Source organism: Fusarium solani, assembly GCF_023522795.1.
Source record: "Fusarium solani strain SB1 chromosome Unknown bctg00000004, whole genome shotgun sequence".
Lineage (NCBI taxonomy): Eukaryota > Fungi > Ascomycota > Sordariomycetes > Hypocreales > Nectriaceae > Fusarium > Fusarium solani.
In genome coordinates this window covers 3,627,675-3,644,431 of record NW_027072152.1, presented here as the reverse complement: position 1 = coordinate 3,644,431, position 16,757 = coordinate 3,627,675, and the positions used below count along the sequence as shown (strand labels likewise).

The 16,757-nt window shown below is 51.5% G+C and overlaps 7 protein-coding genes across 7 annotated transcripts; 3 read left to right on the top strand and 4 right to left on the bottom strand.

Moving 5' to 3' along the window:
* Positions 1–2,999: 2,999 nt before the first annotated feature.
* MRS44_008244 (uncharacterized protein) lies at positions 3,000–4,873 on the top strand (the record flags this gene model as incomplete). The annotated part of the gene is made up of 5 exons (XM_046269071.2): positions 3,000–3,337; positions 3,387–4,418; positions 4,481–4,517; positions 4,583–4,652; positions 4,707–4,873. The coding sequence occupies 5 exons, from the start codon at positions 3,000–3,002 to the stop codon at positions 4,871–4,873; spliced, it is 1,644 nt and encodes a 547-aa protein (XP_046133734.2).
* Positions 4,874–5,215: 342 nt separating this feature from the next.
* On the bottom strand, positions 5,216–7,625 carry MRS44_008243 (uncharacterized protein; the record flags this gene model as incomplete). Its single annotated transcript, XM_065620831.1, has 7 exons — positions 5,216–5,573; positions 5,796–5,954; positions 6,003–6,186; positions 6,238–6,424; positions 6,474–6,540; positions 6,587–7,402; positions 7,459–7,625. 7 exons carry the CDS (start codon positions 7,623–7,625, stop codon positions 5,216–5,218), a joined length of 1,938 nt encoding a protein of 645 aa, XP_065476903.1.
* A 579-nt stretch (positions 7,626–8,204) lies between these two features.
* MRS44_008242 (uncharacterized protein) lies at positions 8,205–9,681 on the top strand (the record flags this gene model as incomplete). Its single annotated transcript, XM_046283511.2, has 3 exons — positions 8,205–8,394; positions 8,447–8,544; positions 8,593–9,681. The coding sequence occupies 3 exons, from the start codon at positions 8,205–8,207 to the stop codon at positions 9,679–9,681; spliced, it is 1,377 nt and encodes a 458-aa protein (XP_046133736.1).
* A 135-nt stretch (positions 9,682–9,816) lies between these two features.
* Positions 9,817–11,160, bottom strand: MRS44_008241 (uncharacterized protein; the record flags this gene model as incomplete). The annotated part of the gene is made up of 2 exons (XM_065620830.1): positions 9,817–10,552; positions 10,781–11,160. 2 exons carry the CDS (start codon positions 11,158–11,160, stop codon positions 9,817–9,819), a joined length of 1,116 nt encoding a protein of 371 aa, XP_065476902.1.
* Positions 11,161–11,241: 81 nt separating this feature from the next.
* On the bottom strand, positions 11,242–11,949 carry MRS44_008240 (uncharacterized protein; the record flags this gene model as incomplete). Its single annotated transcript, XM_046278479.2, has 2 exons — positions 11,242–11,475; positions 11,530–11,949. The coding sequence occupies 2 exons, from the start codon at positions 11,947–11,949 to the stop codon at positions 11,242–11,244; spliced, it is 654 nt and encodes a 217-aa protein (XP_046133737.2).
* A 298-nt stretch (positions 11,950–12,247) lies between these two features.
* On the top strand, positions 12,248–13,300 carry MRS44_008239 (uncharacterized protein; the record flags this gene model as incomplete). Its single annotated transcript, XM_046283512.2, has 1 exon — positions 12,248–13,300. One exon carries the CDS (start codon positions 12,248–12,250, stop codon positions 13,298–13,300), a length of 1,053 nt encoding a protein of 350 aa, XP_046133739.2.
* A 134-nt stretch (positions 13,301–13,434) lies between these two features.
* On the bottom strand, positions 13,435–16,022 carry MRS44_008238 (uncharacterized protein; the record flags this gene model as incomplete). Its single annotated transcript, XM_065620829.1, has 4 exons — positions 13,435–14,821; positions 14,882–15,158; positions 15,301–15,819; positions 15,890–16,022. The coding sequence occupies 4 exons, from the start codon at positions 16,020–16,022 to the stop codon at positions 13,435–13,437; spliced, it is 2,316 nt and encodes a 771-aa protein (XP_065476901.1).
* Positions 16,023–16,757: the final 735 nt, after the last annotated feature.

The window sequence follows — 16,757 nt, the reverse complement described above, 5'->3', positions numbered from 1 at the left end:
CGTTCATCCGACGTATCCGTTGAAACCTCTCCACGTCGACATCTTCTCGCCCGGGGCAGTGTTTGGGATAATTATGTCCTTTCTGAGCGAGTAAGCCGTTATCACGGCGCAAAGAAACCCGAGGTGGTCTGATCTAGTTTTCTGACTATTGCTCCATGTCATCTCCAAGCATAGCAATGGCATGATGGACGGGCAGTCCTGGCCCAGGGAGGACAGCGCCAAGTTGAAGGTGCACGGTTTAGTGGGCACTGTCTTAGATCTCCGGGGCTATGGCCTGTGAACCGTTCGTCTAATGGCCCCCTGCCGGGTCGATTGTTGGTTCCTCGCAACAGCTTACCCATTTCCGGCTTGGTCCGTCGAGTGTCTTGTCAGATGGGCAATGGTACACTACCACGGATCCAGATAGAATGAAACCTCAGAGAGGAGGGAATACGGTGGGAAAATGGTTTGTTCTCAATGTCAGACACCCAATTGCCTGATTACATCTGAGGAGTCTGATGAGTGATGAGGTTAAGGGGGTGGTGTAGGGTGAAGGCCAACACTACTTAATGACTGAGCTGACAGCACAGCCATCCAACTCTCTAACTAGCTCTTCTACCAAGGGCTAAAGCGTCGTGGCACGAGTATCTTTAACTGACTCAGTAAACCCTGATATCCTTTTTACTTTGGAACCTGAGATCATCCGCCGTGGGCAGTGCACTGCTAGTCGACTTGGGGCTTACTATATATCTTCTTCGCTCATCGTTTCTGACATGCAATATGAGCCGGATGGAACGGATAGTCATAACAGTCGCCTCGCTCTTGACATAAAAACGTGCATTTTACATAGTGACATCAGAGCTCCATCTAAGAACTTGAATTTCACAAGGCTATTCGTAACACATCTGTTAGTTGTTTGATCCCCTCTACTAGATATAAGAAGCAGTTAGTGCTAAAAAGGAGACTCGCTTCTTTTGTAATTGTTATGATGAACTCACATGACATCTTCCTCTTGTTCGAAAGAGCGGGGATCTATGTGCGGGGGTTGGAGGGGAATCTTAGCTCCTGCAAGCCAGACGAGGCATAAACTTCACCGACTCTCTGGATACTGGCTCCTCCGGGGAAAGCCATTAGCTTCATAGGCCTTATTATTCTTATTCTACTCTATAGTTTTGTTGACATGGGCGAAGGAGATAGGTCAGCATTGGCAGACGGCCAAAAACTTGTCCTGTTCTTGTGAGCACCTGTCGGTTCATCTAACAACCTGTTCTAACAGTTGCAGTGATATTGATAATTGCTTATACTCTCGAGGCAAGTTGATATCTCATACACAATGTGTCCCCGGCCACTGATCACCGTGCGTAGATCTTGGGGTACAAGACTTGTTACCTGCGCTGATGAACGCCTACTTCGAGAAACATCTCAGCCTTCCTAAGGACGAAGCCGCCCGACTCCAAAGAGAATACTCACGCCAGTACGGCCAAGCACTTCAAGGTCTGGTGCGCCATCACCAGATCGATCCTCTAGACTACAACGCCCAGGTCGACGACGCTCTTCCGCTGGAGGACTTGATCAAGCCAAACCCGCTACTACGACAGTTACTCGAAAGTATTGACAGGTCCAAGGTTAAACTGTGGCTTCTAACGAATGCATACATCAACCATGCCACGCGGGTTATTCGGTTGCTAGGGGTTGATGACCTCTTTGAAGGGCTGACTTATTGTGACTACGGGCAAGTCCCGCTAGTCTGTAAGCCACATGGAGACATGTTTCGAAAGGCCATGAAGGAAGCAGGTGTATCAGAGGTTGAGAATTGCTATTTCATCGGTGAGCATGGTGTGCAACTTGTGGGAGTGCCGCTGACCCGGTGTCCAGATGATTCGCACAGCAACTGTTCCGGGGCGCAAAAGGCTGGCTGGACAGCTATTCATTACTTAGAAAAGGGCTTACTAGAGCCATCTGAACCTGCTGGGCAATACTGTATTTGGAATTTGGAACAACTGAGAGACGTATTGCCACAGTTCTTCAAGGCACTCAATTGAACCAGCCGGACAGTCGGTAGGGGATATTGATAGAACAATTAGACCGCGGAAGCGCATGGACAATGTCGGAAACACTCTCCAGCAAGAATTTGTTATCAGTTATCACCCACTTGCTCGGCGAAGTGAGTCAATTGCCACTCCACTCTTGTCCATCACCAGAAGTCACCTCGGCGTCTTGAGTGCCCCCTGCACAGTCTAACCAGAAGGAGCTGCCTCCATGGGGATGTTAAAACCTCGCGTTCCCTAAGTCCGACGCGGTTGCTCAAGAAGCGACACGTGAGATCAAGATAATTACTGCTCGACGGTACGATGATGGTGTTTCGTTGAATGTATTGGCCGTCAATTCCTTTTCCGAGGACAAATTGCCGTGTGCAAGGCCCTTGGAGCTCGGCGGTATCGCTGGTATCATCCTCTGCAAGGGCCTGGAACTTGTCAACAAATATCCACAAGCGCGGAATTAGACCGCGAAAGAGACTCAATTGTGATGCCCAAGACACTCGAGTTCATGGCTGCCAGTTCTCGAGCCTCCTGAGGAATCAAGATGTGCCATTTGGCCGGTTCAATGATAGACAGTACTCAGTCATCGGACACTTCCCAGTTACATCTTACCAGCTGTCACCCTCAACACACCTTCAAGTCAATCCGCATCTTGAAATGTCCCAAATCCTGACGAATCATCATTTAAAAGACCCTGGTCGATTCCATTCCCAGCACGTCATATGGATCCTTTACCCAAGACGCCTCGGCTTTTTCGCTTCGCCTTTGCCCCCGCGCTATCTCCGAAAAGAGAAGATAATCACCGTGGACGACTCCATTACAAATCCTTTCTCTCGTTCTTCGACGAACGCCGAGGACGAGATATATACTTATTGGGGTCGGCCTGGAGCCAGGGAGAGGATGCTTTGATACTCGAGTCAATTCGTTCAGTGGTCAACCTTTTGCGCTATTCTTAGCACGTTGAATCCAGCCAGCACCAACATGACCACTCAAGAAAAGCCTGCCCTGGGTGGGCAAGGGGAGTCACCGCAATACGGAGACGAAAAACACCACCATTCAATTGAACCAGAGCAACCGTCACACGCCATGTTCAGAAATTCGACAAAATCAGACGATGACCCAAGCGGTCTTGAAAACGGAACCCCAGCCGACTTTAGTGAAGAGACCACCGAGGCCGGAAATGAAGATGACTCTGGCCCCGATTGCACCTCTTTTGAAGTCTCTTGGGATGGAGAAAAGGATCCCATGAACCCGAGAAACATGTCCGTGTTTCACAAGTGGGTTATCGTCACGATTGTGTGCACATCAAGTCTTTGCGTGTAAGTACTGTGAGACATGGTTGCAGACAATGATTAACATTTCATCAAGGACGTGCGCCAGCTCTATTTACACGGCAACATACGCTCAGATGAATGCCGAGTTTCATGTTTCCAACATTGTCGCTACGCTTGGCCTATCAACCTTTGTCATGGGCATTGCTCTTGGTCCTCTGCTGACAAGTCCGCTGAGCGAGTACTATGGACGACGACCTATCTACCTTGTGTCCTGGGCCATGTTCACCATCTGGACCATCCCATCAGCTGTCGCACAAAATATCGAGACCATGATCATTGTCCGATTCTTTGCCGGTTTTGCAGGCAGCACATTTCTGTCTGTTGCTGGAGGAACTGTGGGAGACGTTTTCTTACGCAGTGAGATCCAAAAGCCCATGAGTCTTGTCTCACTGGCACCCTTCATCGGGCCTGCCATTGGCCCTGCCATCGGTGGCTTCATCAACTACAACACAGACTGGAGATGGACTTGGTACGTCATGATCATTTGGGCTGTTGTCCTTATGCTTTCCATCATCTTCTTTGCCCCCGAGACATACCATCCTATTCTGCTGCGAGCAAAGGCACGAAAGTTGAGAAAAGAGACTGGAAACGAGGCCTACCGGGCACCTATGGAAAACACGACCAAGTCCATCAGGGCAACACTCAAGCTGTCCCTCCTACGACCGTTCCAGCTGCTTTTCCTCGAACCGATGTGTCTCTGCCTGGACCTCTACTCTGCCATCCTGCTTGGCATCCTCTACCTATTCTTCGGCGCCTTCCCCTTGGTTTTCCGAACAAACCACGACATGAACCTCTGGCAAGCCGGCCTCACCTGGCTGGGTATCATGGTTGGACTTCTTATTGCAGCCGGCAGCACCCCAATCTGGGCCAACATTCGTGCCAAACTTTTGAAGCAGCACGAGAAAGAGACAGGGCAGATTGGAGGCAGCGAGCCCGAGTTTCGACTCCCTCCTGCCATCTTGGGCGCTATACTCATCCCGTGTGGTCTGTTCTGGTTCGCTTGGACGACGTACTCTAGTATTCACTGGATTGTGCCCATCATTGGCTCCGCCGTATTTGGTTGCGGGTGAGTTGAGCCCCTATCCACCTTCGCGTTGAGAGCTTTCACTAACCTCTGGGTCTACGCAGAACATTGCTTGTCTTCACAGGAATCTTTACCTTTCTCGTGAGTTTAGCCCTCTTTTTAAGCCAGTCATTCGAAAGATACTTGACACTAACCTTGATGTAAAGGTCGACGCCTATCCGAAGTACGCCGCCTCTGCCCTTGCTGCTAACAGCTTTGCGCGATGTTCCTTCGCTGGTATGTCCTCAGAACACCACTCTCTCATTATTCAGTCTGCTAACTTCTATTCAGCCGCATTTCCCCTCTTCGGCATCCAAATGTACGAGAAGCTCGGATTCCAGTGGGCTTCAAGTCTGCTGGCCTTCCTGACTCTTGCAATGGCGCCTTTCCCGTACCTGTTCTTCAAGCACGGCAAGGCTCTACGGGCAAAGAGCAAGTTTGCTGTTGAGACGCTGTGATCTGCACCAACAATGCAACGGAATGGCGTGTAATAGATTAGAGAGATTGTCTGGGGATATACACAAAATGCATAGACTGGGCGCTGATGTCTTGATCTAATGTTTCCAAGATGGCTGGAACGAGAACAAGGCACTCGCGTGGAACATTGAGGCAGTAATGGATTAGATGGCCGGACAAAAAGTGGTTTTATAGATTAATATTAGACATGTTGCACTATTTTAACAATAATCTCGGGAATCATCTACTATTGAAAGACGGTTGGCGACCCAAGACCAGATTCCAGTTGTCAACCTGGGTGTGGCAGTAGGGACCGAGATTGCATCACGATAAACCCGGCCGCTCTACAAGCCCATTGTATCTGCGGGTGCAACTCCAAAAGGCGCAGGAAGCAAGGGACCAAGACCATGCTGTAGAAGCAAGTCAACGTCAATCGAGTTATCAAGACATCCAGCCCAGAAAGAGTCATAGGCTAGCGGATCAGTAACCTGCGGCATGAAATCGACTGCCTGCTGATCCCGAAACTGAGCTCTGTTGTTCACGGCCGTTGGCATGGTTGATTCGGCTCCCTCGGGTCGACCCGAGGCGGTCATGTTATCGTTGAGGTGATGTCCTCGTGACTCGGCGTCACTGTTCGCGATCCGAGAGGTAACGTTGACGATTGCTCCTCCGGCAACGGCAGAGTCCTGTCCTGTGAGCCTCCTGAACAGATTGACAAAGAATCTCATGATCCAGAGTCCCACTGGCCATGGCTTTGCTAGTTCGCTTAATGCAAGTATGCACTGCCTTGACTTGTTGCCTGCTAATTGTCTTCGTATGGGATCCTTTCGGCAGATGACGATTGTGTGAATCGAGAGCGCTCCAAACACGGCGGGAACACTCAAGGGTCAGCGAATACTCGCGCTTGGGGGAGGTTGGTCTTACAGATGCATTTGCCCATATCTGATGGTACCAGAGGCTAGCATATCCTCAGCCATACGGGTGATGGAGTCGGCTGCCATCCGAGCCCGGACGTCTCTCTCAGCTTCTTCTGGTGAAAGGTTCTCAATTACTTTAGGGCGAAAGAGAAGGATGTAGTAGTTTCTGCGCCACTGTTAGACGGGCCAACTCAAGGCTTGTTTCGAGGCTTACTGATAGGCCATTTGTAGGTTGCTGGCCCAGAACGATGCGCCCAGGGACTCATCAGGAGGCATTTCTCGGAGACATTTTGGTAGCTGGGAATGCCACTGCTCGAGTCTTTCGACGAGATTCTTGGCTTTGTAGCATTCCAACGCTGGACGGCGAGGGCTGAACTCGCCGATGACAATGTCGCCGACTGGTGATCATGGTCAGCCACGGAAGCTCAGATCCATATTCTCATACTCACGTATTACTGCCAGATTACTCATCTCTATGAAATACGAAATGTGGTAGTCTTTTTGGGCGGGTATTAGCTCCTCATTGTAGCACTCGTCAAAGCGCAGGTCATCCTCAGTGAGAGGCTCAATGTCGCAGTCCTCATCTCGGATACGGCACGGCCGCCCTAGACAAGCCGCAGTATGCCGGTCCCGAGACTGGTCATGTTAGGTCGTAAAGCATTCAAGCAGGTCAGCAATGACGTACATAAATCGACCACCATATTCGTCTCCAGAGCGATCGCGTTTCTTGACTAAACTCTGACCGGGCCATACTAGAACCAAGTTAGTATATACGACACATAGGAGAAGTTAACTCACGAGCGATGCATGTTGATAGACTGTGCAAAAGTTGTCGCGCAGCCTAACCAATACCATGAATCCTTCTGATCATCAGGTCCATTCCACCAGAACCCCATCAGTGACAGCGCGGAAGCGATATTACTACGATCCGTCTCATGGTCGACATCATATAGGGTCTTCGCACGGAGGTAGTATGTCTTTCTTGCAGCCGCACGATCCGTGAATCCCGCATCCTGGATCAGATTGTCGTCGCAGAGTGTGACCGCGATGAGGAAGACGGCCTGAAGAAGCAGAGGAGATGCTTGTCCGAGTTTGTACTGCTCGATAAAGACCCGTCGATTCAAGACCGGAAATGCGGGATGCATTATGTTGAAAAATGCAGATATCAATCGATCAGCTATGTGTCGCGGCGGCATTATTAAAGCTTCTTGTAAACTGGTCACCTCTACTTGTGGCCTGTTTGGAAGTACTGCGCGGTCGGCGATTGAGGCGGGAATAGGGTAGTGAACCTTGACAGGCTCGGCGACTCCACCCCTGGGACTGCATATCATCTCAATGATGTAGGACAAACTGTTAGAGTCACCAAGACAATATGATCGGACATTTGTCTGAGTTTGGGTTTGCTGAGAGAGATTGGGTTGTGGGAAAGCAGCGCTGGTGTCTTCATCTTGGGGTTGTGGCGCGTCTTGACCATTTGGACTGGAGATGCTGTTTGGTGTGTTGAGAGCAATGTCAGGGGAAGATTGGACCACATCGGTGGACGGCTCTCGGGTTTCTCGGAGCCGGCGAGAAACACGACGGTCTTTTGCTTGACCACGACTCTGCCGTGTATATCTGGCTCAGGTATCAGCTCGAGCACGTCGCAACTATGTACTGTCTGGTCTACATACTTGCCGCGTCTCGATTCTATTAGCTCGCAAGTCGTGTTGCGTGTCCGGCAATGCCAGCACGGCTGACCGTCGCCGGCGTCGCATTTCACCCGCCGGGCGTGGCAGGCTTTGCAGGCGACGCGAGTCCGGCGAGGAAGCGGACTCGGGTTCTCAGCTGATTCACTCATGACGACTGACGATGGGTGCACTGCAAGCAGGGCCGCAAAAGACGATGAGATCTCTGTTGATGGTGACGCAAGTCGGCGAGGTGAAACAGCGTGAAGGGTGGAGAAGATTTGCCAAGACGCGTAAGTCAAGATACCTCGGGTTCTTACTGAGTCTGCTTATTCATCGGCTTCTTGGTGTCATTCATTCCCCCTGTTCAATTTCTCCAATAGTGGGGGGGAAATTGACTTGATGATGCGTGCATCCCCCCATCTTTGTCCTCTTCATTCTTGAGACCATGTTCTACTTAATTGAGTGGATGCCCCTGATGGAAGCCTTCGACCGTCAATCCTGGATCTACACAGCATTAGCTACGTAATACGACGTCTGTAGTTCATCTCGGCAGCAATTCTCATGTAACACTACACATCTCCACTTGTCAAATGTCAGACCAAGGGCGCGCGCGGTGGAGTCCGACGTCGGGCAAAAACGACAAGAGGCTGAAGGTTAAAAGCAGCGTAAAAAAAAAAGTAGAGATTTAAAAGAAGAGCGAAATCTCAATTGAACACGTCGAGACAATTGAGGTTTTGTCAATTACCACCATGGGTCAAACTTCAGTTGAACTTCAGCCTGTCCAGGAGACGGCCCGTGAAGATGGGTACGGCTCTTCCACTTCACAAGGTGAAGCTCTCACTGGTGGAACCGAGTTTCAGTCGTTGCCGCCGGTAGATCGAGGAAAGGAAGCATGGCTCTTCCTGGCAGCCTCATTCATGGTTGAGGCTCTAACCTGGGGTAAGATAATCACACATACACCCCAATTGGCTTCCATCACTGACTGTCAAAGGCTTCCCATTTGCATTTGGTGTCTTCCAGGACTACTACAGCACCAATGCTCCCTTCAAAGGGTCGTCTGCCATCGCCGTCATCGGTACTTGCGCCATGGTAAGCCAATGCCCTTTGCACAAGTACCTCTCAACCTAACATCCCCAGGGAATCATGTATCTCGGCATCCCCTTCGTCATGGGCATCCAGAGACTCTTCCCCCAGTACAGTCGCTGGTCTCCGGTTATCGGCCTCTTCATCATGTGCATTGCCCTGGCCTTGAGCTCCTTCTCCCAGAACACGACACACCTCATCCTCACCCAAGGAGTTCTTTATGCCATTGGCGGCTCAATCTCATACTGCCCATGCATCCTGTACATGGATGAGTGGTTCGCCAAGCGCAAGGGCTTTGCCTTTGGCGTCATGTGGTCGGGTACAGGACTCGCTGGGTTTGCTCTGCCGCTGCTGTTTGAACATTTCCTGCACAAATATGGCTTCCGTACAACTCTGAGGATTTGGTCGCTGGCCCTGTTCATCTTGACCCTGCCGCTTGCATTCTTCATCAAGCCTCGCCTCCCTCATTCAGCCACGAAGCACATCAACCCTCTCAAGCTGAGCTTCGCACTGAGCCGAAACTTCATGTTCCATCAATTTGCCAATGTTGCCCAAGCGCTTGGCTTCTTCCTCCCTGGCATTTACCTTCCGTCTTACGCCAGAGCCACACTGGATGCCGGCACATTCCCTTCGGCTCTGACCGTGCTGCTCATCAACGTCGCCTCGGTCTTTGGATGTGTCGCCATGGGAGCTCTGACTGACCGTCTACACGTCACCGACTGCTTCATGATTTCTGCAGCCGGCGCGACGCTGAGCACATTTTTCCTGTGGGGTTTCTCGACCAACATGCCCGTGCTGTACGTCTACTGCATCATCTACGGCTTCTTCGCAGGCTCCTACACCTCTGCATGGCCTGGCATCATGCGCATGGTCACCGCCGGACCCTCAAACGACAGTGGTGACCGTGCTACTAGTGGGAGTTCGTTCGACCCGGCTATGGTCCTGGGTGTGCTCTCTGCTGGCCGTGGTATCGGAAACGTTGCTTCCGGACCGCTGAGTGAAGCCTTGATCAAGGGCATGCCATGGCAGGGACAGGCTGCAGCTGGGTACGGAACGGGATACGGCACCCTGATTGTCTTTACAGGGGCGACGGCATTGGCTGGAGGTGCGACGTTTTTGTTCCGAAGAGTCGGCTGGATGTGATCGGTTATATGGTCAAAATGGATGCCCGCCTTGGGGCTCAAAACTGTTATGAGTGCGATTATAAAATGATCCACTGTTTCACTCTGCCCTTCATTGCAAATTGTGCCGATTAAAACTTGAATGAGAAGAAGAAGGCTATCCCAAAGGCGCGATATTCATTTCCGCCATGTAGTCCCTCAATTGCTGTAGTCCTGCCACCACATCCTCCAAGAACCGCCTCTGTAGATCCTCGTTATCCATGTCCGTCTCTCCCAGTCCAAAGTCGCACCCGAGACACTTCTTGATAATTTTTGGGTACGTTAAGCCTAGTTGATTGACCAGCTGGCCCGCCAGTTTCTCGGCGGTCTTGTAGTCGGATAGCTCTCCATGGGTTGCTGTCACGGCCTGCTTTAGCTCGTGCCACGGCCGTGCGTAACAAATCTCGAGCATCAGGATTCCAAAGTTGAATAGTAGTTCGTTGCGAGCCTCTAAAAAGCGGACTGTGCGGTGGAGTGTGATGCCTTCGCTCGAGGACGCATCTGCTTGAGGCTGGGGCAGACTTTTCCCTTGCTTGTTCTTGAACCGTGTCATAAAGTAGGGCCCTTGAAGCTGGATGGGGGTGGATTTTGATCTGTCGGGACCGAAGTATCGTACGTTCTGCCCCATATCGCCCGAGGCCAGCCAGGGCGTAGAGTAGAACTGCATAATACCCTCAGCCACGTTGCCAGCAAGCTCAACCAGTATTCGCCGAGGCAGAGAACGAAGCACAGGCTCTTCGGCAATCCACTTGATGATGTCTGAAACTGCCCGCGACTCGCCAATTTCTCTAGGGAAGGCTGCTGGAACACAGAACCACTCGGCGTGAGGGCCGTTCCAGGAGCCGAGAAAAGATCTGTTATTGCAGCATGCCACGCTATTATACGTCCTCTTGCAGACATCGTCGATATTCGACAAGTCTGTTGAGAACGAGGCGATCTTCTAGCTCAGTTAACCCATCAAGGGCCGGGCTTCAACTATAATAAAGAACACATTGTCAACACATCATAGCATCATGACCCAATGCTAACTTGAGAACGAGGCACTTGGCTGGGTAGATTGATCACCGAGGTGTAAATCAGACAGGGATTGCCCGAGGCCTGGTAGCTGCGGTGTTGGTGTGACATCGATGAACACCGAAGGCTTTGTCTTCTCCCTCTGAAAGCGGTCGAGGAATTTCTGGGCTGTGGACTTCCCGCCAGCAGAGACTTGCATCTGGAGCCGATCCGCGTTCGGTTCGAGCACTTTCGTCAGCCGTTGGATGCTCGTACTGTCACCCACACCTTGCTCAAGCTCTTCGTCATCTGAATCACAGGCTTGTTGAATCTCGAGATGAAGTGGCCCTTTTGAGGAGGAGGAGAATATTTCATCATGGGTGACGGCGAGCTCGCAGGTGACGTAGCGAGAGCGTGTGACCTCGGTCTTCCAATTTTCCTTCTTATGATCATATTCAATGATCCGCATATCGAAAAAGTGATACTGATGGGTGCTGCAATTCCATCGACCCTGGAGGGTCGCGTACAGGGCCTTGGAGGCGTAGCAGACTCAATGGTATGGTTGCAGGATGTTGAGGCTTTTGGCGGGTCTACGCATTGAAAGTCTGCTCTCGTTGCTCTCTTTGGAGATCTGCTGTAGGCGCTTGACAATCTGATCCGTAATCAGGGTGGAATCTCGGTTAAGTTCATCAAGGTCTGAGATGGCTTCTTTCATCTTTGGCTTGCCTAGCGCAAGCTTAAATCTCGCCTTGGCATGCTTCAGCCATTTCGACGGTCTGATGTTCTACTCTACTGTCAGTTACTATTCATTCATGCATTGATTGCTGAAGGAACACACATCGTCGCTTCCACCAAGCTCGGTCCGGAGGTCATCAAACTGAGAGCAGAGCACCTGAAGACTGTCGTGTATCTGCTCTACAGTCTGAGTACACGATACAAAAGACTCGTCTAGAGCATCTATCCGATTCCGATACACTAATGCCATGGCCAGATTCAGCCTGGGCGTCGCCGATGTGGGATTCCTGATGACCTCATGGACGCCTTCCTGATCCCTCGTGATGGCCGTGAGGAGGTTGATGGCGTTGTTACGGAAAAGGATCCGCTGTGAGCCCAGTCTTGCGTCAAGTACGGAAACCTCTCGCGAATACTTCTTGACAGCAGAGAAGAACTGAAAGACTCTCTCGTAGCGGTCGTAGACCTCGATTGCGATGGGGACTGAGCCGAGGACGGCGCCCACAATTAACTCGACTCCGCTCATACTGGAAGCTTGCCTCTCTGACTGAAGCACCGAGGATTGTCGCAGCGATCTGGTTTGGACTTTGCAAAGCAGTTTTGGTATTGAGAAATCAGGCCATGATTCAAACCCCTCTTTCAGCTGCTCCTGCAAGCTTTCCCATCATTCAATCCGCTTCATAGGTGGTAAGCAAGGCTTGTATCACCTCACATATCCATTGTTATCCCCGCATCTGACGATGTTGGGAGTGGTTAGATATGTCGCATACAAAGTTCTGTGCCTTTCTGGTCCATCCATGAACCCGGTTGGGTCATACTTCGCCATGTCGACGCCCTTTCTCCATCGTCAGGATATCGAGAGCTGGGTCTCTGGAACTGCGGCCCCGATAGGCAGCACAGGCTTTCTGGCCGAGCTCTCTACAACCTTTGTCAGAGCCATAGCCTCCCTCAGGGCAGTTCTTTTTGGATCTCAAGATGAAGCATGTCGAATGTGTCAAAATGAACTCGAGCGTTTTACGCTATGGTGCCAGGGTCTTGGTGTCACGGATGGCCGCCTTGACCAGACCTTGTTGCATTCAAAGGAGCTTCGTCACCAGGTTTTGTCACTTTTTCTTCATCTCGGGACTGCTGTTCTCCAAGTCACACCACATGTCTCGGCTAAGCTATCCCAGCTTCCGCTTCATGAATGCGACCACCTCAGGAACCTGTTGCATGGAGTCAAGGCCATGCTCGGAGAGTCGAACTCCATACAGGATGAGAGGCCTGATACTCCATCAGGATCTGATACGTCTGATTACGGCCTGGTAGAGACATTGGAGGAAGTTTCCGCCTACATTGATTGTCTTCTCGATCTCGCACCGGCTCTGGATAACCCAGCCTTGGGTTTCCAGACGGACAATCCAGAGGAGGTCCCTTTAGATGCGAAGGAATCGATTACTGTCTCCTGCAAGGAGGCTTTGATCTACTGTCGCAAGATTCGAGACCGATTTGATGGACTGCCTAAATATCTTGTGGAGCGTCTTGCCGAAGCCAACGTTGGCGGCGCAGCCAATATACGCAAGATGCGATGTCAGGCCACCGAGAAGGAAACGCTAGCCAATGACGACACCAACGAGAGTCTATTCTCTGGGCGACGTCCTCAGATCACGGAAACCATAAATTCTTCTGTACCTCATCCATCCGTCTTCTCGTCGACACTTGCCTCGTCCTCGAAGTGGCTTGCTCCCCTCGCCTCAGACTTTGCTAGACTCGACGACAACGCATCTGAAGCTACGTTTGCATCTTTCTCCACTACCGGATCTTCAATAGACATGGGCCGACCTCGCGTTCCACCCATGCCCGATGTGCAAGAGAACGGGTTTGACTGCATAGTTTGATTTAGTATCCCAAGGTGAACAAAGACCCACAATGACCACTTGGGAAGAGGCCTCTTAATAGAGCTGAATACTTTCTTTCTTAACCGTAATATATTGTCTACTTATCCTTTATAGCCTCTCGTCTACATACGCTCTTATAACTGAAGCGTGCCTGACAAAGGCAGATCTCGACTACTTCGCCCAACAGAAACAACATAATCGCCCTGCCGGAGCAGCCACTCCTGTGCTACCACATCCCAGATACTCAGGTCCTTCCGAGTGAGATTGAAGGTCACATTCGTTGTCTCCCCCACTTTAAGCAGCGGCTTCTCAAATCCACGAAGCTGTCGCACGGGGACATCACTACCGGGGATCCCGATGTACAGCTGCGCAACTTCCTTGCCGTCCATCTCACCGGCATTGGTGACATCAGCTGACACGGACGCTACCACGTCCCACAGGTCTGCTCGTCCGCCCTGGATAACAGCTCCGGTGGGATATGCCCCGTAGGATGAAGCTGACTTGGAGATCCGGAGGTTGGCGTACTCGAACCTCGTGTAGCTCAGTCCAAAACCAAATTCAAACCGGGGCGTGATGTTCTTGGCGTCAAAGTGTCGGTAGTCGATGTATACACCTTCAGTAAAGTTGGATTGAGGAAAGTGCTGAAACCTATTGGGCGCAAGCGTCAAGTCCGGCTTCAGCAGAGATCCGTAATGCGTCTCATTGCGGGCAACGGTGTACGGGAGGCGACCCGACGGGTTCTCGTCACCATAGAGCAGGGACACAAGGGCGTTGCCACTTTCCTGACCAGGAAGATGCGCAAAGATGACAGCGGTGACGTTGGGGTGGTCGAGAAATCCATCTACCAGTCGCGTGCCCGCGTTATGGAGGACCACAATCGTGTTTGCACACTTGTCAGCCACGTTCCTAATGAGGCTGTCGGTGTATTCGTCATATAATGCAGGCCTGTCGAAGCCTTCGGAAGCCCACGCATTGCCTGCTACGATGCAAGCGTCAGACGTCGGGTTAACCATGGGATCCCAGCTCTCCAAGTCCCAGAAGAGGGCGGTGCCGTCCCTTTGAGCCCGAGACACTAAGGCATCGAAGGGCGAACTGAAGAGACTTAAGGCGTTGGCCCCTGAGCCGCCACCAGAGATCAGAGTTCCGTTTGGTGCAATGGCACCGTATGAGAGGCTCAGGTTGCCGAGGAAACCAGTATTGATCTCGGTGAGGTTGGCGGCCTGGGCCCCGATAGCCCAGGACGAAAACATGGAGTCGGTGGGTTCTGGATTGTTCTTGTCGGGTGCTTTGAGAGAATACCCAAACAGGGAGACCAACCGCATATCTGACTTGAGTGGCAGTGCGTGGTTTGTGTTCTTGACGAGGACATGGCCCTCGACAGCGCCCATTGACAATGTTGGCTTTGCACTCGCATTTCGAGCATCAACAACCAAATGGGGTTTCCAGAGATCTTTGGCCATCCCATAGCCGGGAGTGGGAAAGTCCTGGTCCTGCTTTAGCTGGTACCAGCTTGCCAGGATTCTAAATACGTAGGTATGTCAGAAATGAGTCCATTGCTGCCGCATCAACCAACAAACATACCTGGTGACCATGTTGTCTAGCTGCGACTCGGTCACAGAGCCATTATTCACGCCGTTAGTCAGGTTGGCTCCCCACAGTATCGAGCTTGGCATTGCAACATCTAGACCGGCCAGTGCCGAAGCCATGCCGGACATCTGGGCACCCCAGTCCGTGACAACGAATCCCTGGAAGCCCATCTCACCTTTGAGGTGGCCATTCAGGAGCTTCGAGTTGTCGCAGGCATACGAATTGTTCAGCCTGTTGTAGGAGCACATGATATTGGCAACTCCCGCATGAACTGCGTCAGAAAAAGGCCTGTGTCGCAAAAATTCGACAGAAATTAGCCTTGTTCCCAAGTCATGGTGTTTCTGGGCCCTACCATAGGTACAACTCATGCAACGTCCTGTCATCAACGTTTGAGGACACCGATTCCGACCCACTGACACTTGCAGGAAGTCTATGCGTTTCTTGCTCTTGAGCAACGAAATGCTTTGCACTTGCCATAACTCCGGCTGTCTGAATACCGTCGATGGTCTCGTGGACAAGCTTGCCAGATAGATAAGGGTCGTTGGAGAAGCCTTCCCAGTTACGCCCACCCTCGACCACACGGCCCAGGGGGCCGATAACTGGACCGAGCAGGAGGTTAATCCCCTTGACTTTGGCTTCGGAGCCCATGTAGTAGCCCCTGTGGTAGCTCAAGTCTTTGTTCCAGCTAGCACCGACGTGGATTCCTGATGGCCATGAGTTCACGTAGTCTGTATTCCGGACGCCGTTCCCGGCGTCAGCGAGGCACAATCCAGGGAACCCAAGACGAGGAATGGCCGGAATGACACCAGAACAGCCTGTGTCTGTGGACACACCCGAGGTCAAGTTCACCTTCTCTTGCAGCGTCATCCTGGACACAAGGTCCTTGGCCCTTGCTACGGCTGCAGCCCATGGTCCAGTTTCCTGCTGCTCAGCTGTTGAAACACATCAGATTTCCTGACCACCAGAATGGGATGTCGTAGACGACAGGATAGAAAAACTTACGTGTAGGGAATACAGGCGGGGATAGGCCATAGAAGTATGTGTCACTCGTGATGACATCCTGTGTATCTTGTGCTAGAAGACTCTGAGAGAGTAAACTCCAAATTAGGAGCCAAGGTCCAAGCGTAGGAATCATTGCGAGAGATCCGATAGACAGTGGATGAGATGCTTGAATGTTGCCATTGTCTCTGCTGGAGAACCGGAACGAATTTATATCTGCCCCCTCCCTCCCTCCCCTCTCTACTACCGGGCCGTTAGACGGTCAGGATGGACATGAGCTCACGAGACAATTTTCATCATGGACCTGATGACCAACAACAGAATGCCAGGGTGGGTTAGGATTGCCACAATGGCAAAACTTGCACGACTCTTTGCATCCCACAAATCGTACAACGGATCATCAAGTCACCTGCTAGCAAGTATTAGGCATCTTTGCCGGTCAAGCAACTATAAACCACGCAAGCTTGTGGAGAAGGAAAACCACTTTTTGAACACTATCAACCCTTGCAACCCGCACACTCGGGTCATAACTATCCCCGCGCTCCCTCACACGATCCCCGCACTACCTCGCAGATGACATATGCAACACTGGGGTCTTTTAAATGACAGTGTCTATAGAGTAACATCTGGGGAGAGGAGTGGTTCCGTCTGTCGGTAAAGAGTCGGTAAGAGAGAGACTATTCGGGCCGTCTTTGCTTTAGCCCAACCGTAAATGCGGGGGATCATGCCGTTGTTAATTGCCGAGCAAACTTGACAAGGAGACAAATAAGGAGAAAGCTCCTGTCTGGGAAACTATTACCGGAAATAGCGGCCCCAATTCGGCAGAACTATCCCAGTGCTATCCGTCTCCCCATCCTGCCCAAACCCCAGG